Here is a 23,477-nt window from a genome sequence, read left to right on the forward strand (position 1 = left end):
TACGCGCCGGCCGAGGGGGGGGGGGGGCGGGTACGACCCCCCCCCTCGCCGTTTCGCCCCTGGTGGAGCTAGCGCGTCGCGGAAAAAACGAGCGTGTGCGCCGTTACGAGACGCAGAGATTGGTACCCGATTTTAAGGTCCTAGGTCAACCGGTGACCTCTGAGGTCAGGTCAAGTGCCCCAGGGTACGGTTCAGTTTTTGGTGAATAGCTTCGCAAAAAACGGCCGCAGAGCCGCGATTTTGGCAGCATCGTGTTCGCCTTGATCAGGCGCGTCGAATGATATACTTTTTGTCCGGGTCAGGTCAACTTGGGGTGTTGACCTCAGGTCAAGGTCAGGTCAGCACCCCCAGGTCACGAAGTTGGTCGAAAGAGGTCAAATGTCGCATATCATTCGATTCGGCAGGTCTTCCTGAGTCCATTGGTGGCTTTCCCGACTCGCTAGCTCAATTTGATCGGGAGTTATTGACGAAAAACTAATATGACCTTGATGACGTCATAAATGACGTCACGGAAGGTCAACATTGCAAAAGTGACGCATCTGACCTTGCAAGGAGTGCATCAAATCACGATTCTGTGTGCTTGAGATAGTTGGAGATCGTTCCCGTCGCCAGAATAGCAGTTTGAATTTTTCCCCATTGACTTATAATGGTGAGGTCACGAAAATGACCTGACCTCATATGACCTTTAGGAAAAATCCGAGATATACAAGTTGTGAGACTCATAATGGATACTAGATCCTGCAAGTTTCATTTCCCTGTGACATCTCCTCTGGCAGTGAGGGCGTTGCGAAGTTGCGACATCTGAAGACCGTGCAGAGGTTCACTTATGACGTCATAGGTCAGTGACCTGACCTGACCCAAAAATGCGGTTGGTGTCAAAAGATGCGGCTTGGATCAAAGGTCAGGTATGCCAAGTTTCAGCTCTCTATCGCCAGCGTGTTCGGAGCTATCGCGAAAAAACCCTATGGGGGGGGGCGGCACCCGCCCCCCCCCCTCGGCCGGCGAGGGTTAAAACTTTCGGTGATTGCTTAGGGTAATAGTGTGTATAAAATGGATACCTCGGATTTTGTATATCTGTGACCTAAGGTCACGTCAATTTTGCGACTGCTCCATTAGGTATAAGTCAATGGGAGAAAATTGAAATGCGCCTCTTTTGGACGAATTTCGTTTTACACCCACTCAAACATCGGTCCATAGGTAAACATGACATACTGAATCGGAAAATCGCACCTGTGACCCCTGTGTGTGCCCCTGAGGTCATTTTAGGACATAAAAGGTCTTCAGCAGTTTTTTACTTTTGACAGAGACGTGCTAGAGCGGTGAAAACACCGTTGATCCGAGGTCAAATTTGAGGTCAATCAGAGCGGTGCCCTCTGGGGGCTAAACCGTTGATCTGAGGTCAAATTTGAGGACATGTTGGCGAAAGAAGCTATCGAATGCGCTTTTCTGCGGCGCTGTAGCTCTATTGGTTCCCAAGTTAGCCGTCGGGTGTTCAAAATCGTTGAAATCAACAAAATTTGACCTTTGATGAATCCTGGTGACCTGACCTTTACTCGGACCTTAAAATGACCGAGTGTTTTCCTCCTTATTTTTGACGCTCTTTCGATTGCCGCTTACCGCGTGTCGCTACGTGGCCCAGGAGCCGAGTTAGACGGAGGGGCGTGAAACGCCCCCCCCCCCCCCCAGCACTCGACGGAAAGTTCATGCCACCGACACGGCGCGGGTTTGTTATGCTAGCTAGCTCCTGTTGTAAGCTGTGGAGTCGTGGACCTGATTTTGAATGAACTGGGCCTAACCTTTTCACAGCAAACGTAAAAAATGTTAAATAGGTTGTGCAAAAATAGAATCTCTTTTATGAAACATTTGCGAAACCTTCAACATCATCCCCAGACCCCATTAGTGCCGAGCTCCCAACGACGACCATAAAAGCGTCCCCATCCCGTCTTAGGCGGCGGAACGGGAAGGGCACCGGGGCACCGTGCCCCTTTTGATTTTTGCATTTCAACATTAGCCCTATGAGCGTTGCATGGAAATAATAGGACCAAAAGTCGGCAGTGCCCCCCCCCTAATTGAAGGTGTTCCGCCGCTACTGCATCCCGTCAACGTGGGTTTATCATAAGGATGCTAAGATTTAATTTCAAATCCGAAGCTGTAATGATGAAAAGCAAATTTACGTTTTACATGTGAAACAAGCTGACACAACTAAATATTTCCTCTCTCTCGCTCCCTCTCACTGATTTACCCATTGCCCTCTATCTCATTTTACCCTCTCTGGTTTTCCTATTCTGTCTCTCTTTTCTCTCCTTCCGTCCTTATCCCTTCCCTCCAGTCTCTCTCTCTCTCTCTCTCTCTCTCTCTCTCTCTCTCTCTCTCTCTCTCTCTCTCTCTCTCTCTCTCTCTCTCTCTCTCCCTCTCTCTCTCTCTCCCTCCCTCTCTCTCTCTCGCTCTCTCTCTCTCGCTCTCTCTCTCTCTCGCTCTCTCTCTCTCGCTCTCACTCTCGCTCTCTCTCTCTCTCTCTCTCTCTCTCTCTCTCTCTCTCTCTCTCTCGCTCTCTCTCTCTCGCTCTCTCGCTCTCGCTCTCGCTCTCGCTCTCTCTCTCGCGCTCTCTCTCGCCCTCTCTCTTGCTCTCTCTTGCTCTCTCTCGCTCTCTCTTGCTCTCTCTCGCTCTCTCTCGCCCTCTCTCTCTCTTTCTCGCTCTCTCGCTCTCGCTCTCTCTTGCTCTCTCCCTCTCTCCCTCTATCTCTCTCTCTCTCTCTCTCTCTCTCTCTCTCTCTCTTTGTCTCCCTCTCCCTCTCTCTTTCTCTCTCTCCCTCTCTCTCCTCTCTTTCTCTCTCTCCTCTCTCTCCCTCTCCCTCTCCCTCTCTCTATGTCCTCACAATATTCTCGACTGTCACAGCGCTGTAGGGCTTGTTTCCAGACAGGTCCAGGCGCTCTCCACTCCGCAGGCCCCAGCCCACACGGCCCAACCGCTCAAACACCCTCCGGCGGATGACCTCTGACGTCGGCGACCTGACCCCAGCCGACCGATCGCGTCCCCCTCCACGCCTCCGCCCCGCTTCCCCCACTACAGCTGCGTAGTAATTGTAGCGTGTGCAAAGGTCACGTGACATTATTTACTTCTGCGGCTTGTTCGGCTGACAAGAGATGGCACTAGTGGTCTGTGGATCAGAGGCGGGGCTAGGTTCTACGACTTCTTGGGGCACACTTTAGGGCAGAAAAGAGGTTTTTTGGCTCTCCATCCCAAAATGCTTCGAATATACAAAAACAAGTTAGTTATTCGAAAATCGGAGGACCAAACGGATCGTTTGACGTATCTTGCGCGACTGAGAATTGATCGGTCTTCAAACTACTGAACAAAAACGAGGTGATTAGTAGCAAGTGCTGGTGACTGTACCTTAATCGGTACTGGACAGCCTCAGGGGAGGTAACGATGTACTCCAGGACACGTAAGGCCTTGAAAGTAAATCCCAGGGTTTAAGGAGAGTTCCTGAGGAGAGTTCCAGGATATGAACGGTGGTCCCTGGGTCGTGAACGGAGGTGTTACACGCGGACCGGAAGAGGGCATAGGTAATCTCTCCCGGATAGAGAGATAAGTCGGATGTAAATCGCGTATATGTGTACCATAGGTCTATCGGACGTGTGTGGATCCCATAAAGTAGTAGGGTGGATATTTGTGCAATTATTCTGGACGGCCCTGCGATAAGTATCTTTGTCGCCGGTTAGCGGAGCATGCATATGGATTTCGGAAAGAGACATTTATCTCGCCGGGGAGATCGTCGTCAGCCAGACACCTAACACTATCGGAGGGAATTTCGGGGGCTGCTAAATCGATTGGGGTGAGTGAATGGAGAGCAAATGCTTTGTGTGGATGAGCGTAAGAATGATGAAGGATAAATCTTAGGATAAGGCCGATAGGAGTTAAGCAGAACTCAGGTTGGGCAGTCAAGCTAATTATTCTCGAGGGCAGCTAAACTAGCAACGCTAATACGAATTAAGTGGGCAAATTTTCGTAATGGGGAGGCCAGTGATATAGGAATGGGTGACTGGACGAATGATCACATTCAATTTATCAATGTAATTACCACCCATATGTTTGGCAGTGGTCATCGGGACTCCGAATGCCCTGTCCTTCACCTGCCCAACTGTGCCGCAAACCCAGCTGATCGGATCCCTCTATCCCGAATCCGAGCAGTGAAGAAGCATCTCGTGCATCATGGTCTATACAATGAACAGAATCATCAAGCCTCTAAATTAAAAAAACATCTTCCATCAGATGTATTTGTACGCAAGGTGGATCCCTATCTACATCTCTCCCAGGTGGACGTCATCTCAAGATCTCTATCTGGATGCCCACATCCCTATCAGGTGGATCTCATCACCATCTGGATCCCTCTCTATAGCCATCTCAGGATCTTTAGATCACTATCTGGATATCTCATCTATCTCAGGATCCCATCACTACTTGGATCTCTATCTAGATCTTTCTCGGGATCTTTTCCAAGACTCGCAAGTTCCCGTGTATCACCAGCTCTACTATCGAGTTCATTACGGCAGCAAATTGTTCTCTCTTTTCTGCTAAACCAGCCGAACAACAGAGGACCGCAGTATTTGATGAACCGCAAAGAAGATGCAGCTATTTTATTCCTCCTTTCTTCTTTTCTCTAAATCCCCTCGCTACAGTAGCTGCAATGACCAAACTAATAATTCGTAAAGCTAGATTTTCTCGTTGAGGCCGGCAAAACAGTAGATGTGTTAATTGGCATAAACATTTCTGATCGCTTATGCCTACAATACGTGACTGCAAAGGAAAAGGTTCTAGCCCGATCTAGCAAATCTAGCCTGATCGCCGTGGTGTTGTAAGGCACAGTACCTATCAGTCCTGCCAACTGTCTCGATGAACCACGCAATCTGAGTGAGATACCTAAATTTGACACGGCTAGATCTGATCCGATTGTCAAAAGCCGGCACTCCGCCCGCACCAACTAGGTGGCCTCGCTGCCCCGCTGGTCGTTGGCGAGGCATGGCCTGAGTGCTCACCATATGTAGAGCAGCGTCACCAGACTGGGGATGCTGATGGCCAGCTGCACGTAGCGCCAGTGGCCGACGCAGTGCTGGCACAGAGTCAGCAGCAGGCCGCCGAGCGCCCAGCAGAACTGGGCGCCGGCCGCCGCCGCCGGCCGCTGGTCGGCGGGCACCAGTTCCGCCAGCATCAGCCAGCTGCTGCCCTCCAGACCCTGCCAGCAGAGACACCAGCATCAGCCAGCTGCTGCCCTCCAGATCCTGCCAGCAGAGACACCAGCATCAGCCAGCTGCTGTCCTACAGATCCTGCCAGCAGAGACGCCAGCATCAGGCAGCTGCTGCCCTCCAGACCCTGCCAGCAGAGACGCCAGCATCAGACAGCTGCTGCCCTACAGGCCCTGCTAACAGAGACGCCAGCATCAGACAGCTGCTGCCCTCCAGACAGACCCTGCCAGCAGAGACGCCAGCATCAGCCAGCTGCTGTCCTACAGATCCTGCCAGCAGAGACACCAGCATCAGCCAGCTGCTGTCCTACAGATCCTGCCAGCAGAGACACCAGCATCAGCCAGCTGCTGTCCTACAGATCCTGCCAGCAGAGACGCCAGCATCAGGCAGCTGCTGCCCTCCAGACCCTGCCAGCAGAGACGCCAGCATCAGACAGCTGCTGTCCTACAGATCCTGCCAGCAGAGACACCAGCATCAGCCAGCTGCTGCCCTACAGACCCTGCCAGCAGAGACGCCAGCATCAGGCAGCTGCTGTCCCCCAGACCCCGCGGCGGCAGCGACGGGCTGAGCGCGCCGCGGGCCCACAGCCGCTCCGGACCGCAGTCGCCGCGGAACACAGCCGCTCCGGACCGCAGTCGCCGCGGAACACAGCCGCTCCGGATCGCAGTCGCCGCGGAACACAGCCGCTCCGGACAGCAGTCGCCGCGGAACACAGCTGCTCCGGACCGCAGTCGCCGCGGAACACAGCCGCTCCGGACCGCAGTCGCCGCGAAACACAGCCGCTCCGGACCGCAGTCGCCGCGGAACACAGCCGCTCCGGACCGCAGTCGCCGCGGAACACAGCCGCTCCGGATCGCAGTCGCCGCGGAACACAGCCGCTCCGGACCGCAATCGCCGCGGAACACAGCCGCTCCGGACCGCAGTCGCCGCGGAACACAGCCGCTCCGGACCGCAGTCGCCGCGGAGCACAGCCGCTCCGGACCGCAGTCGCCGCGGAACACAGCCGCTCCGGAACACAAACAGCGAGAACCAACCCTGGCTGTGTTTGATGCGACTTCACTCCATGGACTTCGCTTGATGGTTGATAAAGAAAAGTAGGTATGACCAAAAGCTACCAATGCAATCGCCGGACAGGACGGGGGAAACTAGGGGTATTAGAGCACTCGGCTGACTTGGCTCCTGGGGCACGTAGTGACAAGCGGTAGACGGCATTCAAAAGAAAGTAAAAAAAAAAATCAGGAAGAAATTACTTCGGTCAATATGTGGGTCATGTCATTGGCAAGGCCACCAGAGACCACCAAAGGTGAAATTTGGCTTTTTTTTAACCATTCCTTTGTAGCACAATGCAGTTTTATCTAAGGGAATAACACATGTGAGTTTTGCCTTAGCTCTGGGCACCCCCAACCATTTTCACAAATTGACACCCTTGAACCTCAGGTCACCAAAAATATTTTCCACTTTTCCCTTGGAAACGCTGCACAACCGTGCTAATAATTTGTATTTTCCTATAAAACTGTATTTTTGTCAGGTATTTGAAGTTCACGTTTATGACGCCGAAGTTTGCCGTGCTGGGATCTAGAAAAATCGATCCTGTGACGTCATCAAGGGTGATAAGTACAATTTTTTACTTCAGAAGATGTCAAATTGATGGGGGAAAAGGTACTGAAAGTATCCTTTTCCTATCCCTAACCGCTCGGGAGCTATCGCCAATATTCACCAGGGGAGGGGGCGAAAAACGCTCTTCTCCCGGACCCGCGACGGTTAAGACCCGATATTCGGAATCAGGGTCACAAACAACCTGTAAACACTTATTTTCGAAAATATCTGAAGGGTGCCATGGTCACCAGTGGCATGACATGGAAAGGCACAGAATTGGCACGAATGTGTTTCTCACAGTTCACTTTAACCCTCGCCCGTATGGAGGGGGGGGGGGATCGAACGGACCCCTCGGTTTTCCGCAAATAATCCGCGTAAAAGCGGCCCATCGCGACGAAACCTTCAGTACCTTCTCGTTAATAAATTTTACACCTAGATTTCTGAAACTTTCATGAACCTGAACCAAATGACCTTTGACCTGTGACCTCTTTTCCAAGACCATGTTTGGCCGGAATCGCGATTCGGCGTATGTCGGCTCGCATTAGCCGCATGTTTGCAGTCTTTTCGTGGTTTTAAGCGTTCAACCATGTGATATTATGCTGCTCCCATGCATTAGGGTGGGTGTCAAGGTCACTTGAAGGTCAGGTCAGGTCATTGACCTTTGAAGACTTCGGCTTACTCTTCGAGCTTTAATGTTCCTGGGCTAGGTTTGGAGCTGAATTCGAATTTAATAACCATTTGAACATTTACGAAGTTGTTTTGATGCCTTCGTAACATGTAACATGTTACGAAACTGTCAGAGGCGGTTGACACGTACTACGAATACCCGGCAGGACCCCCACTGGTTGACTTGACTTGACCTGGCCCGATCTGACCTAAATACATGAAGACATCATCTGTGATCAAAACTAGCATGATATTCGTGATCAGCACCCCGGAAAAAAACCATAGCAGCCACACTTTACGACGTTCTAACAGGTCCCGACTTACCCGACTTTTGGGTCATTGACCTGACCTGGAAGGTCAACCAATGACCTAGGACCTTAAAATCGGGTATCATCGGCTTCCTCTCATCACGGCCAACACGCTCGTTTTTTTTTTCCGCGAGGCTCTAGCTCGATCAGGGGACAAACGGCAAGGGGTTCCAACGGACCCCCCCCCCCATACGTTCGCGGTTGGCAAAACACCAATAGGTACGGGCGAGGCTAAAAATTGACATCAAGCCTAGGTAAGTTCATGGATGAAGATCAGATCAGAGACCTCTTGCACCAAACTACCTAGCTAGGTAAAATCGAAAAACCGGTTTCAGAATAAGCTAATCTAACGGTGGTAAATTTGTTTGCAATAGCCCAATACATAATCCTACATGTGCTTGCAAAATTTTGCATGCAAATTGTTACATTTGAGACTTGGACTGGGTATACGATGCAAAATAATCCAAGCATTGGTGCAAGAGGATTTTGGTGCAAGAGGCCTCAGGTCCCAATATAGGTACAGTCCACAGCAGAAGTAATGTGGGGTTTCAGTCATGGGTATGTTCTGCTTCTGAAGCTTAGGAACGATTAGCCAGACCACAATGAAACTTTGAATGTAGCTTATATGCATCGTCACCCTTGCAGCTGCAACTTAAGCTATTGACATCTTCTTTTCGACCACTCCGCATTAAACAATCGCCAGTTAAAGCCAACCGTTGAGATTAGTAAAACCCTACATTACTTTAGCGGTGGGCTGTACATAGTCAATGTCATGTTGCATATCAAACGAGCGCCTTACCTGAATAAAGAAGCCCTGCAGTGTTCGCAGGCCGATGAATACGACCAGCCTACGGACGAAGAACAGGCCGACTCCGATGACGAGCTGGGTGTAGAGGCAGAGCAGCATGACGGGCTGGCGACCAAACCTGGCGGCGCCGCAGGGGTGCGCTCAGAGCTGAGAGCCCGCTCAGCCGCCGCAGCGGTGCGCTCAGAGCCCGCTCAGCCGCCGCAGGGGTGCGCTCAGAGCCCGCTCAGCCGCCGCAGGGGTGCGCTCAGAGCCCGCTCAGCCGCCGCAGGGGTGCGCTCAGAACCCGCTCAGCCGCCGCAGGGGTGCGCTCAGAGCCCGCTCAGCCGCCGCAGCTGGATGGTGGCGACTGCGACACAGAACGGCACACAAACACCCGGGCCGGACAGGACAGCGCACAAACACCGGGGGCGGACAGGACAGCGCACAAACACCGGGGGCGGACAGGACAGCGCACAAACACCGGGGGCGGACAGGACAGCGCACAAACACCGGGGGCGGACAGGAACAGGACACAAACACCGGGGGCGGACAGGAGCGGCACACAAACACCGGGGGCGACACAGGACAGCGCACAAACACCGGGGGCGGACAGGAACGGCACACAAACACCGCGGGCGACACAGAACGGCGCAAAAACACCGGGGGCGGACAGGACAGCGCAAAAACACCGGGGGCGGACACTGGACAGGAACGGCACACAAACACCGCGGGCGACACAGAACGGCGCAAAAACACCGGGGGCGGACAGGACAGCGCAAAAACACCGGGGGCGGACACTGGACAGGAACGGCACACAAACACCGGGGGCGGACAGGACAGCGCGCAAACACCGGGGGCGGACAGGAATGGCACACAAACACCGGGGGCGGACAGGAACAGGACACAAACACCGGGGCGGACAGGAACGGCACACAAACACCGGGGGCGGACAGGACAGCACACAAACACCGGGGGCGGACAGGAACGGCACACAGTCCAGAACCAGGGAAGAACAGGGACCGGCGACCGCACTAGGGGTGCCAATCGGAACGGGAAATTCAACCTTTGGAATTTCGATCTTGTCCAATGCCCAATTCGGAATTTGGTTGCACGAAGGCAACAGGCTTTGGATAACGTTTAACAGTCACTTGCCACAGCTCAGAATTTTTATGAAGTAAACGCGCATAATATTGATTGGCGAATAGAATGTTCAGCTCTCGTTATGATAAACATTTCTGGGCCAGTAATAGAATAGGTATACAATATACTCGTACATTATACATACCGGGTGGCCTAGAAAAACGTTTCCAACTTAAAATCAATATTTCTCAGAAAGTGATGACGATACAACATTACAACTTCCAATAGTCAATGCGGCATATATTTTCAGCAAATGGTATGATTTTTATGTTATTCGGTCAATTACTTTTTAAACGGCTCGTGTTTTAGCATGCCAAGTAAAAAATACTTTTTTGCTCAGATGTTTACTAAAAATGTGAGTGAACGGGCCACTTTCATCTCGGTACCACGGCCTGCAGGCATGACTGCTACTGGCAACTAGTCTCATTGATGGTTCAGGCCTCAGGGTGACACATTCCCTCTAGCTTTTTTCCTTATTCGGTCGATTTACTGTTTGATCTTCTTGAAGGGGGGGGGGGCGATCAGCAGTAACCCATGCACCGTGCCACTCCTGCTTGAAACAGGACTTGTTGAAACGAATGGCATCCATTAACACTATTTTGGCTCAGTATTTGACTGTTCGGGACATAAGTGGGACAAAAATATTTAAAATAGCACACGTGCTGGTTTCATTCACGTGTTCTATTTTCCTTTTTTTCTAGCATGAGACGTCTAAGCCAATCAATACCGTTCAACATCGGCAAAAAAGCAAAAACGTCTTACTTAATTCAACATAAGATTGCTGACTAGAAAATGATGGTACAATGTTATAATTTGGCATACTAGTGCGGAAAGAAGTGATGCAATCGTGATAAAAATTTTGGCTCGTTATTTGCACTCAAATTTGAGATATATGCCTCCAAAGTTCGGAAGGTTTTGGGGGGCCACCCGGTACATTAAAAGCCAATTAAACAACAGTAGTGAGTGTGAATTTGTAGTGTTGTGCGTAGTATTGTGTGACGCGCTAGCGTCGTAGTTCGGTCTAAGCCTGACGGCTCACGACGTACTGTACGTTATGACGCAGCCCCGCCCGCGTGACTGGGCGGCGCTGACCGTTGACGGGTCGTGCGGCGCCGGCGGCGCTCAGTCTGACACCGGCCACGAGAGCAGAGGAGCGGCTGCCGAGGCTGGTAGACGCCGAGCCAGCTCACTGGGCTGGAGTCTGTTATGTAACGTTATCGCCGTTTGTTCTTATTTTAATATCATGGTGGTGGCTAAACAGTGAGTTTGAAGGACGTGGAACTGGACGGAAGCACACGGGAGGACTCGACACTACATTTTGGCGACGAGGATGTTTCAAGCAACCCCACCGAGTGAGTACTTGTCGATCGCGGGTCAGAAGCCTACTTTGCCGTGGAAGCAGTGGTACGCTGACTTCCTGATCTATGGTGAGGCTAGCGGATGGCATGATTGGCCAGCTGGTAGGAAGAAGGCTTTGTTATTGCACTGCGTTGGCACAGAGGCCCGTAGGCTGTTCAGAGCGATTGAATCAGTCGAGTCTTCTGTTGAGTCAGACGCTGACATCAAGGATGACCCCACGTCAATGTACGACAGTACAGTAAAGATCTTGGAGAAGTTGTTTGTAAAAGACGCTGATGTACGAACTGAAAGGGTAAGATTCAGACGATGTGTTCAACAGCCGGGAGAAACAGCTCTCGTCTATCTTGCAAACTTGAAAGAAGCTGTTCAAAGATGCTCTTTTGGTGATCTGATCTGAGGGACGAAATGGTTAGAGACCAGTTCATTGAGGGATGTCTGTCTGACCAGCTGCGTGACAAGCTTCTTTTGAAGGATAACCTGACCCTGGAGAAGCTGGAGGACATCGCCGAGGCGGTCGATCGTGGTCTTCAGCGGCGAGGCGTCCTGAGAGGTGCTGCAGAGGGATCAACCGGTCCAGCAGCTGCGCAGGTAGCAGAAGTCGGACCAGCTGCTGAACAGCAAGAAGAGGTATGTGAACCCGTTCGCAGCCTCCGGTACGGTCCATGCTATGCCTGTGGTAGGAGAGGACACCGGTCGGGTGATAGGAGATGCCCTGCAAAAGAGAAGCAGTGTTACAAATGCCATGAGACAGGTCATTTCAGTCGTTGCTGTCGTACAAAGCGGAATGACACAGATGCTAAAGATCGTCAGGTGGGGGCAGTACAGGTGCTTACCGTTCAAAAGAGCATGCCTTCGAACTGTCCGTGGTACACCGTTGGCATTGGAGGTCATGACGTGTCGATGATGGTGGACACAGGTGCAGCAGTCAGCATCATACCCACGCAGCTGTATCGGGAGACCTTGAGTAAGTTTCCGCTGACCAGGGCCACGGTAAAGCTAGAAGCGTATGGCGGTGCGGGCATCAGCGTGCAGGGAGTCTTCAGCGCTTTAGTAACAACCCCGTGTGGTCGACAGACAGAAGGAGAGTTCTATGTAGCTGATGCTGAGATTCCCTTGCTAGGAAGAGACCTGCAGAGGACACTTGGAGTGACTGTGAAGAATGGAACTGATGTTTGTCTTGTCCAACAGACCAGCCAGCTCCCAGCAATCAACGGCTTCGTCCACAAGGTCAGGCTTCGGGCTGACGTGGAGCCTGTGAAGAAGAAGCTGCGGTCACTGCCCTACGCTGTGAGGGAGGACGTCACCAAGCACCTGCAAGAGCTGGAGGAGCAAGGTGTGATCGAGAAGGTCGGCAAACACACCTCGCCGTGGCTCTCTCCGATCGTGGCCGTCCGTAAACGGAACGGTAAGCTTCGAGTTTGCCTTGATCTGACTGAGGTAAACAAAGCAGTGATCGCGAACGGTCATCCGATCCCAGATATGCAGGAAATGCTAGACCGTCTTCAGGGAGCAGTTGTCTTCTCTTCATTAGACATGAAAGCTGCGTACCATCAACTAGAGCTGCACGAGAGCTCCCGTGATCTGACTGCATTCATTCATGAAGGACAGGTGTGGAGATATAAACGTTGCCCTTTTGGTCTGAAATCGCTGCCCCAGTGCTTCCAAAAGATGATGGAATGTGTGTTGGAAGGGCTGGAGGGCGTTCAAGTGTATCTCGATGACGTGATTGTATCTGGCAGATCACAGGAGGAGCACGACCAGCGTCTCAGGAGGGTGATCGAGCGGATGCAGGCCAGAAACATCACCTTGAACTGGGACAAGTGCAGGATTTGCGTCTCATCGGTTGAGTTTCTTGGATTCGCAGTTTCTCCGAAGGGGGTGGCAGTCTCTGAAGAGCGCGTTCAGGGCCTTCGAGACCTACAGCAGCCGACTGATAAGAAGAAGCTTCAGTCAGTCCTGGGAACCCTAGGGTTCTACGCGAAGTTCGTCAAGAACTACAGCACCCGGGTTGAACCTCTGAGACGGCAGCTCCGCAAAGACGCGCCGGAGTTTGCCTGGACGCCGGAGATGTCGGCAGCGCTGAAGGACGTCACTGAGGCCATCCTGCAGTCGAACGCGCCGGCGATGTTCGACCCGGCACTTCAGACGATCGTCACAACCGACGCCAGCGACGTGGGACTCGGTGCTGTCTTGTCTCAGATGCACCCAGAAGGTGAGCGAGTAGTCTGTTTCGCATCAAGCACATTGAGTCAAACGCAGAGGCGCTACAGCGTTTCGGAGAGGGAAGCACTTGCCTGTGTCTGGGCATGTGAAAAGTGGCATAAGTACCTCTGGGGGCGAGACTTTATCCTGAGAACAGACCATGCTGCGCTGCGCACCTTGATCACAGCGAATGGGATCGGACGTGCTGGAATGCGTATGTCAAGATGGGCTAGCCGGCTGATGACTTACTCTTTTTCAGTCCAGCATCTGAAGGGGGTGCTCAACCCGGCTGATGGATTCTCCCGTGCACCAGGTCCAGCGGTGGAAGTGGAAGACGACGAATCTCAGCTGGTTGCCTCGCTGTCTTCACGACTGACGGCGGTGAGCAGCGGAGAACTGGCCGATGCTGTCGCGTCCGACCCGGTGCTGGTCAAGCTGTCTGAGCAGCTCACCCGAAGTTGGTCAAGTCGCATAGGTGAGGTCCCACCTGAATTGAAGCCATTCTTCCGATGTCGTGATGAGTTAAGTCTGATGGGTGGCCTCATTTTCAAGGGAGAGCGGGTGGTAGTACCAGAGTGTCTGAGGGAGAGATTGGTGGCCCTGGCACATGAGAGCCACCCGGGGATCATACGTACCAAGCAGCGCCTGCGGGCAGTGTACTGGTGGCCAGGTCTTGATGCTGCTGTAGAGACGGCCGTGAAGGAGTGTGATGCATGCGCCCTGTCTGACAAAACGGTGAAGTCACGCAGAGCACCGCTGATGCCAGTCCCGTTCCCGGATGTTGCCTGGGACAAGCTGGGCATCGACTTCATCGGCCCGATGCAAGGACCGCTGCATCAAAGGTATGCCATCGTGATGGTTGATTATTATTCGAAGTGGGTCGAAATGGCATTCACAAGGGAGCCATCAAGTGACGCAGTGATCGAGTTCATGGATGTAGTGGCCTCCCGAGAGGGACTTCCTAAAGAAGTTGTCACAGATAACGGAACGCATTTTACGTCAGACAAGTTCACGACTTACCTCCAGAGTATGGGCATTGATCACATTCGCGTGTCTCCTTACCATCCAGCAGGGTCAGGAGCGGTGGAGCGGATGAACCGGAGCATCAAGGCGGCCCTGCAGATGGCGGACTTGGAGGGCGTCGACCGACGAAGGTACATGCAGACGTTTCTGCAGAACTACAGGGCAACACCTCATGCTACTACCGGTAAGAGCCCATCGGAGCTGCTACACGGTCGGCAGCTACGAACAAAGCTGGAGGTGGCTGCTGATGTCCGATCTGGCGTGCAGAGCGGTCGCTTGTCTGACGACCAGGCTGTGAGGGATCGCGTGGCTGATAAGCAGCTGGCGCAGAAGAAGTTGTGGGATGCACGTAACCGGGCTCGTGTTCCTGATTTCGCTGTAGGAGACTGGGTGCGGTATAAGCTGATGCCCCGGCCCCGAAAGGGGCATGTTCGTTTCTCAGGTCGCCGACAGATCGTGCAACAGACGGGCCCGGCTTCGTACCGCCTGGACGACGGCACCAGAATCCACGCTGAGCGGCTCTCCAGGTGGACACCGTCGATGGAGCCGTCAGAGACGGAGGCGGGCGGTGCGCCTCGCGGGATCGGCGGGGGCACTGAGACACTGTGTCCGGCGGATCGCGACGTCCGCCGTCGAGTGCCGTCGCGGGCACCATCTCTGAGTCGAGGTGACTGTATTTCGTGTCATGGGACTGATTCTGACTCGAGTGAGGAAGTGGACCCGTCAGATGAACCCCTAGAGCGTGCGTCGCCGTTATCACCTCCAGCGTCCACTGCAGTGCAACGGCAGTCGCCAACCGTCGGGGGCGACGGAGTGTCACGCTTTACGCGATCAGGTCGTCGTTATTATTGTGAGGGGCAAATGTAGTGTTGTGCGTAGTATTGTGTGACGCGCTAGCGTCGTAGTTCGGTCTAAGCCTGACGGCTCACGACGTACTGTACGTTATGACGCAGCCCCGCCCGCGTGACTGGGCGGCGCTGACCGTTGACGGGTCGTGCGGCGCCGGCGGCGCTCAGTCTGACACCGGCCACGAGAGCAGAGGAGCGGCTGCCGAGGCTGGTAGACGCCGAGCCAGCTCACTGGGCTGGAGTCTGTTATGTAACGTTATCGCCGTTTGTTCTTATTTTAATATCATGGTGGTGGCTAAACAGTGAGTTTGAAGGACGTGGAACTGGACGGAAGCACACGGGAGGACTCGACACTACAGAATTGTTGCGTAGTTTTCGAACATCTTTGGACAATGGCTGCCTTGAGCATTTTTGGAAAGACAGCCGACAAAAGTATTGGACATTGGACGGACGATGGACATGCATTTACTGAAGATGGCACCACTAGACCGCACAAACACCGGGGACGGTAGGGACTCCCTACCATCCCCGATGTTTGTGCGGCTCCCTACTAGGGAGCCGCACAAACTCCGGGGATGGCGGACAGGAGCCGCACAAACTCCGGGGATGGCGGACAGGAGCCGCACCTACACCGGGGATGGCGGACAGCAGCAGCACAAGCACCATCCGTTTGAATATGACAATCAGCAGTGCTTGGCGCTGATTTCTCAGTGGGCCCACAGGGGGCACCCTTTTTCCAGCGGTAGGCAGCTGGTGCAGCGGGCCGGGTAAGCGCAGTACGGACTGGAGTCGGCGCTCACCGGTCAGAGAGGAGTCCGAGCACCGGTCCACCGAACAGCGCGCCCGCAAGGTACAGAGTGGTCAGCAGCTGCGCCAGGTACCGGCGGCCACAAACCAGGCCCCACTGGAACACAGACCGCACACAGGGACAGATGGTCAGCAGCTGCGCCAGGTACCGGCGGCCACAAACCAGGCCCCACTGGAACACAGACCGCACACAGGCACAGATGGTCAGCAGCTGCGCCAGGTACCGGCGGCCGCACACCAGGCCCCACTGGAACACAGACCGCACACAGGCACAGATGGTCAGCAGCTGCGCCAGGTACCGGCGGCCACAAACCAGGCCCCACTGGAACACAGACCGCACACAGGGACAGATGGTCAGAAGCTGCGCCAGGTACCGGCGGCCGCACACCAGGCCCCACTGGAACACAGACCGCACACAGGTACAGCCCTCTGCAGACTGCGTGGTAGGTATTCTTTTTCCGACAAAACTGATAATAATTCAAAAGTCATGTTATCAGTCGGTCGAAACTCACTGCAAATAGATGCGCCATGCTCCACTCCTTCGATAGGGCCTATTAATAAACAAAGCATACGCCTTGTGTGGCAACAAAATGTAAGAGTTCGTTTTGGGGGCAAATATAAACTTTTGCGTTTTGTTGCCAAACTGGATGGAAAATGCATACGATGATAATGCCAATCTAAGCCGCGGAGTCTCGCGCATCTTGCTGTTACGATTTCCGAGTGCCCGATAGCATAGTATTCGCGTTATTCTCGGTTTTGTCGAAAAAAGAATACCTACCACGCAGTCTGCAGAGGGCTGTACATACAGAGTGGTCAGCAGCTGCGCCAGGTACCGGCGCGGCGGCCGCACACCAAGCGCCACGGGAACGCCTTTGGCTCTCGACGACGTTTACCTCTATAACCAGTTGTTTCGACTTGCATCGGCGAAAAGTCGCCGGGTGAGCCTGAGTAGGATGGACCCTCGAAACCCTCTTTCGACGTCATGGCTGAACTTTTGACATCACCATTGGGTACCTAACGTCCCTGTATTAAGTGGGGGCCTCCAAGCAACTAGCGGCCTCCAATCCTATAAACGTCCGTTATTAGCAAACCAAACACCACTAAGAAGGCCGAAAATCCTACCAAAAGCAATTTTGTAGGCGCGCAAGCTCGTTTATTATGTTTGGGAGGGATTAATTAGCCAAAAACGCTAAAGTTCATTAGCCCAGTCGGCGCCAGGGATACATTCCATTTCCAACTAACGCGGCCAGGGAGGGGTGGGGGTCATTCGGCTCCCTGTCTTACTCTGTAAAGAAAGGAGCTGCGGAAACATAAGCGGTACCAAATGAAATGGCTCATTGAGACGATTTTAACCCTCGCCCGTATTGGTGTTTTTCCAGCCGCGAGCGTATAAGGGGAGGGGTTCTGTTGGACCCCCTTGCCGTTTCGCCCCTTATCGAGCAATAGCTTCTCGAAAAAAACGAGCGTGTTGCCCGTGACGAGAGGAAGCCGATGATACCCAATTTTAACCCTCGCCGGCACAGATGGTCAGCAGCTGCGCCAGGTACAGGCGGCCGCACACCAGGCCCCACTGGAACACAGACCGCACACAGGGACAGATGGTCAGCAGCTGTGCCAAGTAGCTGCAACCCCCATAAGGTTTTTCGCGAATAACTCGCGTAAAAAGCGGCCGATCGCGACGAAACTTTCAGTACCCTCGCATTGATCAATTTTACACCTACCCTGAAAGACCCTGACACAAATGACCTTTGACCTGCGACCTCTTTTCCGAGACCATGTTTGGCCGGAATCGCGATTCGGCATATGTCGGCTCGCATTAGCCGCGCGTTTGCAAGCTTTTCGTGGTTTCAAACGTTCAAACATGTGATTTGATGCTGCTCCCATGCATTAGGGTGGGTGTCAAGGTCACCTGAAGGTCAGGTCAGGTCATTGACCTTTGGTTACCTCGGTTCACTTTTTCGAGTTTTACATGTTTCTAGGCTAGTTTTTGGAGCTGAATTCGAATTTAGCAACCATTTGAACATTTACGAACTAGTTTTGGTGCCTTCGTAACATGTTACGAAGCTGTCAGAGGCGGTTGACACGTATAACGAATACCCGTCACGACCCCTACCGGTTGACCTGACCTGACCTGACCCAACCTAGTCTAAATGCTTAAAGACATCATCTCTGATCAAAACTAATACGATATTCGTGATCAGCACCCCGGAAAACCCCATAGCAGCCACACTACGACTTTCTAACCGGTCCCGATTTTTCCGATTTTCGGGTCATTGACCTGACCTGGAAGGTCACCCGATGACCTAGGACCTTAAAATTGGATATCATCGGCTTCCTCTCGTGACGGGCAGCACGCTCGTTTTTTTCCGTAAAGCTCTAGCTCGATCAGGGGCGAAACGCGAGGGGGCTCGTACCAACCGGTAACCGGACAAAAAGTCAAATGAAAAAAAGACAAAAAGTCAACAGACAAAAAGTCAAATGCAAAAAGTCAAAAGGGATAAAAGTCAAATGGAAGAAAGTCAAAATGTATAAAAGTCAAAACGTCAAAAAGTCAAAACTAAAAAGTCAAAAGAGCATAAAGTCAAAATGGTAAAAAGTCGAAAAGGAGAAAAGTCAAACGTGAAAAAGTCAAAACGGATAAAAGTCAAAAACAAAAAGTCAAATACGGAAAAGTCAAAACAGATAAAAGTCAAAATATAAAAAGTCAAAATGGATAAAAGTCAAAACGTAAAAAGTCAAAAGTAAAAAGTCAAACCGACATAAAGTCAAAGAGATAAAAGTCAAATGGCAAAAAAAGTCAAAGAGACAAAAGTCAAATGGCAAAAGTCAAAAAATCATAAGTCAAATGGCAAAAAATAGTCAAAAGTCCCCTTTTATTACGTGTTTTTCAGAAAAATTATTTTGACACATCAATATGAAGACATTACCCCTTCAAAGTATGCATCATGCAATTGTTGATCGATTATTGTTGATCGGTTATATAACACCACTCAAAGGTCAGATCAGTCAGAGAAACTGTGGTCAAATCTTCCAGTTTTGGAAGCCTTTCATTTTTGGAAGGATTTTCCATATATAGGTAAGCAGCATAATATAACCATTGACTGTTACTTATTGAACGACCTGTCTAAAACTGATGTAATTAATCCAATTCATGCTTTGCATCACTTATAATGCTTCATATACACTATAAGACGTCCTGAATAAACGGAAACGTTGAAGGTAGGACACCTATGTACCCCATTATAGTTGAGGTCACGAACGGTCACCAGAGGTAAAAAAGGGTCAATGACCTTCCCCTGACTTCCTTTTACCTTGATAAGGTCACTCATGCTCCGAACTAGCCAGCAAAGTCTTTGTTGTGGTTGATATTTCCCAATCTCACGCGATAATCTGCGATTTTACGCACTTCTGGCTTGAGGCTGTACCTCTTTTAACGTCATAGCTCTGTGACCTGACATGACCCGGTCAATTATTTTTTTTTTCTTTTAAAGGTGCGCAAAGATGCAAAGATGTAGGAAATGCAAAATTTTGTCCCGCTCTGCTGATCAAAACTAATGGGGACTGCATCACCCCCCCCCCCATGCGAGGATTGATTCAGACCGGACGTAGTAGGCCTGGCGGGGAAAAGGGCACTACACCTTTTTGCGTTAGCTTTTGACCATTGGGCAAAACATTTGTACACATTCGCCATATAGATGGCGCTACAAATGGGCGGTTGGTCACAAAGAATCACCATTGTGCAAAACTATTCGGCGATCCTCCTCTACAACTCGACATTGAGCGAATGGTTCAACATTGTGCAAAACAAATCGTCAATGGTCGAAACTATTCGTCATTGAGCAGCCGGGAATTCATGATTGGCCAAAACCGTCTATGCATATTTCAGCATTCAGAAAAATAGATCAGCAATGATCGAAACAATTAATCGTGTGCACTGGCGGCCGCAGGGGACATGGAGCAGCTCATGGGGCCCAATCCTTGCCATTTCCCTCGGCATATAACCGAGTGGATGGTGGAACAAGCACACCGGGCGGTCGGTAAGTGTTCACTGGACGAGACCGGCGGCCTCAGCCTGCACACTCAGCGTATGGTTCGGCTGAGGCCGGGAAGTCATCATGTTTCTTTGGGCGTAAGTCCCACACCAAACATGTAAACAACACCTTGCGCTCATTCTAAGTCAGGTGAACGGTATTGCCCTGGGGCTCGAAATGAGATAGGCCTCATAAATTGGCGAAACCTTGCCCTCATGAGAGAGTTCCGGGATGCCAAGGCGACCGTCATGACAGATGTGCATAGTGTCCGTCAGGTTCCGCCATGAGGACAGTTTGTTTATTCCGGATGCGCCGATAGAGAGCTCGTCTTTGAATAGGCGAATTAATTGAAGTTTTTGTAAAGTGCCCATTGACCAACGTAGGCGTGCTAGGTTGTAATGGTATGGTGCATTGATGGAAATGACTTCAATGATTTCATTGAACATATTGAATTCAGCTGTGTGTTGTAGGTAGCACATTGCAAGCAAAAAAAAAAACGCGAAGGTAACGCATTGTTTTTTTCTTGCTGACCAAAGTGACGTCGTAGGCAATTTAAAACCAAAGTCCAAATCAAAATATGTCGGCTGCATTGATTGGTATCGCTCGCCGGTTAGATAAACGTATTGCATTTAATGTTGCTGAGCGTTTAGGAAGGCCTTAAATTAAATATTCATGATATATTTAATATGTATTTAATATGAAAATCTAATTTTAAGGCCTTCCTAAGCGCTCAGCAACACTTGTCAATCGATATACTTCTGTCCCGCATTGCATGTAAGCCTGACTGACAAATGACAAATACGTACTGTTCCATTTATAAAGAAATTATAACGAACGGCTGACTTATTGCTTAGAAATGCCCTAAATGTTCATGCTCAAGTGTTGATTAGTCGATGTGTGTTAAGTCCATTTGAAAAAAAAAACTAGCCCAGATATCGATTTATTCTGTTTTAAACATTGCTGAAGGGATATCACCAAATGCCGAGGAGTTTCGCTCATTGCCGAAGTCATGGTGAAGTGTCAAACTGTTTTGCAGATCGCTCATTTCAGTGTTCAATCTGTTTTGTCGAATGGCTGAAATGAAACACACGACGCCGGAATAGTTGTGCTCAATGCCGATTGTCGAAATGACTCCTCAAACAGTTATGGCCAATGGTTGAATCCAAATGCAAAAAGGTGTATTAAGTCGGATTCCTCGAAAACAGATGGTGAAAGGAGGCTGAAATTTGGGCAACAGACGTTCAACTTGATCCATCCAAGACGCATCGCAAAATTTTGAGATAAGTCAATTCACTGACATCTAACGTTTGACCTTGGAGCAGTAACGGCGGAACACCTTCAATTAAGGGGGGGGGGCACTGCCGGCTTTTGGTCCCATTCTTTCCATGCAACGCCCATAGGGCTAATGTTGTCAAAATCAAAGGGGGGCACGGTGCCCCGGTGCCCTCTCCGTTCCGTCGCCTATGCCTTGGAGAGCAAGAAGACTACCCACAACGGCAAGTGACCTAATCAAGGGTAAATGGTCATGGAATGGTCACGTTTTTGCTCTCAAAGTTCAAAGTTTTCCATATAACTTATTCCTGAATCTCGTATGAAATCAAATCCAAGTAGATAGACGTGCGACAAATGCTCTAAGACGTCGTCGACGTGGAAAGCTATGTGACACGTCGAAAGCTACTGAATGCTTCCGAAGTCACATTTCGTCATTGAACCACCATTCTTTAGATTTGTGCCATTGAAACTATTATTTTGTTCTGTTGACTCTTAAGCAATTATTATTTTTGTTTTTGACATTTTGTATTTGACTTTTTTGTATTTCCTTTTGACTTTTAGCGTCTTTGACTTTTTCCGTTTGACTTTCTACTTTTGACTTTCTGACATTTGGCTTTATATTTTTGATTGATAGCCTTTTTAACTTTTTTTTTGCATTTGTCTTTAAGCTTATTTGACTTTTTATCATTTGACTTTTATCTTTTTGACTTTTCGTGGTTTTGACTTTTTGCTTTTGACTATTTGCATTTTTGACTTTTTGCTTTTTGACTTTTTGTCTTTTGGCTTTTAGCGGATTTGACTTTTACCTTTTTGACTTTTTGTCTTTTGACTTTTTGTCTTTTGACTTTTTGTCATGTAATCACCATATTTCATATTCTTTTCTCGACAATGAGAACAATACTCGTGGATGGTATCTATACCTTGATCTCTCTTAGAGCCCAGGAACCGCATAAGCGGCGGCCAACAGCTTACTTCATGGAGGTCAGTTGGGCACATATGCATTTTGGTAAACTCAATCATGCACCATGTAATTAGATAAATAATATTATTCTGTTCGAATGAAATTTGAAGTTAAATTTTCGACCTAGCGCGACAAAAATAAAACTTATTGAAGAAAACATACAATGAACGCATCTTTTTACTGATCTAGGTTCAACGGACTGGTGGGTGGCTCGAACCTCCCGCTTAGGACGCCAGAATGTGCGTAGCATCTCAGCTCATAATTTTGCAAGAAAGCTTCCAATTGTCTATCTAGTGCATGCTTTAAATTTTATGTTAGCGATGGTCTGACATAAAACGAGCCTGGTTCAAATTTATCACGAGTGTTCTGTACTATGTATATGTACCGTATTTTCCTCGAAGAGGCCAAAAACGCTTTATCACCAGTCACCACTCATTGCCAAAGAAAACTTTTAAAATTACGAGGCACGACAAGTACCCTAACAATTGATATGTTGTTAAGAGACCATATTGACGAAAATTGGCGCTTGAGCTGAAATAAGCTTTCCGAAAATTTGAAGCCAATTGGATAAATATTAAAGAAAATTAGAAATTATCGCCGAAAAACAGGGTCTCACAGGGTCTGAAATGTATAGAAGAAGCTTACAGACAGAGGTTACCCAGTTTAAAAAATTGCAGTCATAAGATAAAGACAAAGAATCATTTGAACAGTGGTGGGCACTTGTAACTTGAGCGAGACTTCGATAACGATAATTCGATAACCTCTTTCGAGGTCAGCGACTTCGATAACGATAACTCGATAACCAAATCGGTCTGTTCGATAACGCGATAACGATAACGATAACTTCAAAAAAGAAAGAAATCGAAAGGATAAAACATTTGAAAGGATTACGCTTCTTATTAGTATTTAACCCATTCCCTCATACAACACCATTATTACCCAGCTGCTTACAAAAAAGGAGTGCTCAGAACAGTGAAAATGTCATTTTTCTCGTACAAACAAACAAGCAAACAAGCAAACAAACAAACAAACGTACAAACAAAACTTGAAAATATTTGGCGACAGAGCTTGTTGGGCGAAAAAACATTCCAAATTGCATTTTTCAGTGTTCAATCTACAAAACTGCTATCTCTTTTTTTTTCTCACGTTTATTGATCGAAACACCCATCCATCAGCACACATCAACCCAGCAGCACGGTAGCAGCTCACACTCGAGCATGCTACACACATTC

General features: G+C 50.1%; 2 protein-coding genes and 1 long non-coding RNA gene across 4 annotated transcripts in view; 2 read left to right on the forward strand and 1 right to left on the reverse strand.

Moving 5' to 3' along the window:
• Positions 1–23,477, reverse strand: part of LOC122378677 (solute carrier family 22 member 8-like) — a 45,333-nt gene that overhangs the window by 16,562 nt on the left and 5,294 nt on the right. The window contains exons 2-5 of the mRNA XM_043360062.1: positions 17,501–17,551; positions 15,975–16,303; positions 8,615–8,741; positions 5,038–5,234 (exon numbers count right to left, since the gene is read on the reverse strand). Coding sequence (XP_043215997.1) covers positions 5,038–5,234; positions 8,615–8,741; positions 15,975–16,303; positions 17,501–17,551 — 704 coding nt within the window. The remainder of the gene's footprint in view (positions 1–5,037; positions 5,235–8,614; positions 8,742–15,974; positions 16,304–17,500; positions 17,552–23,477) is intronic.
• On the forward strand, positions 11,503–13,599 carry LOC122378317. Its single transcript, XM_043359296.1, has 3 exons — positions 11,503–12,506; positions 12,841–13,313; positions 13,563–13,599. The coding sequence occupies exons 1-2, from the start codon at positions 11,507–11,509 to the stop codon at positions 12,876–12,878; spliced, it is 1,038 nt and encodes a 345-aa protein (XP_043215231.1). The 5' UTR covers positions 11,503–11,506; the 3' UTR covers positions 12,879–13,313; positions 13,563–13,599.
• On the forward strand, positions 13,667–15,529 carry LOC122378379. 2 transcript variants are annotated; one of them, XR_006256021.1, is made up of 3 exons: positions 13,667–14,145; positions 14,376–14,510; positions 14,769–15,529. It is a non-coding gene; the product is annotated as an uncharacterized LOC122378379 (long non-coding RNA). The 2 variants fall into 2 exon arrangements; XR_006256011.1 differs by having other exon boundaries at positions 13,668–14,145; positions 14,373–14,510.

Source organism: Amphibalanus amphitrite, unplaced genomic scaffold (genome assembly GCF_019059575.1).
Source record: "Amphibalanus amphitrite isolate SeventyFive unplaced genomic scaffold, NRLGWU_Aamphi_draft 000000F_arrow, whole genome shotgun sequence".
NCBI lineage: Eukaryota > Metazoa > Arthropoda > Thecostraca > Balanomorpha > Balanidae > Amphibalanus > Amphibalanus amphitrite.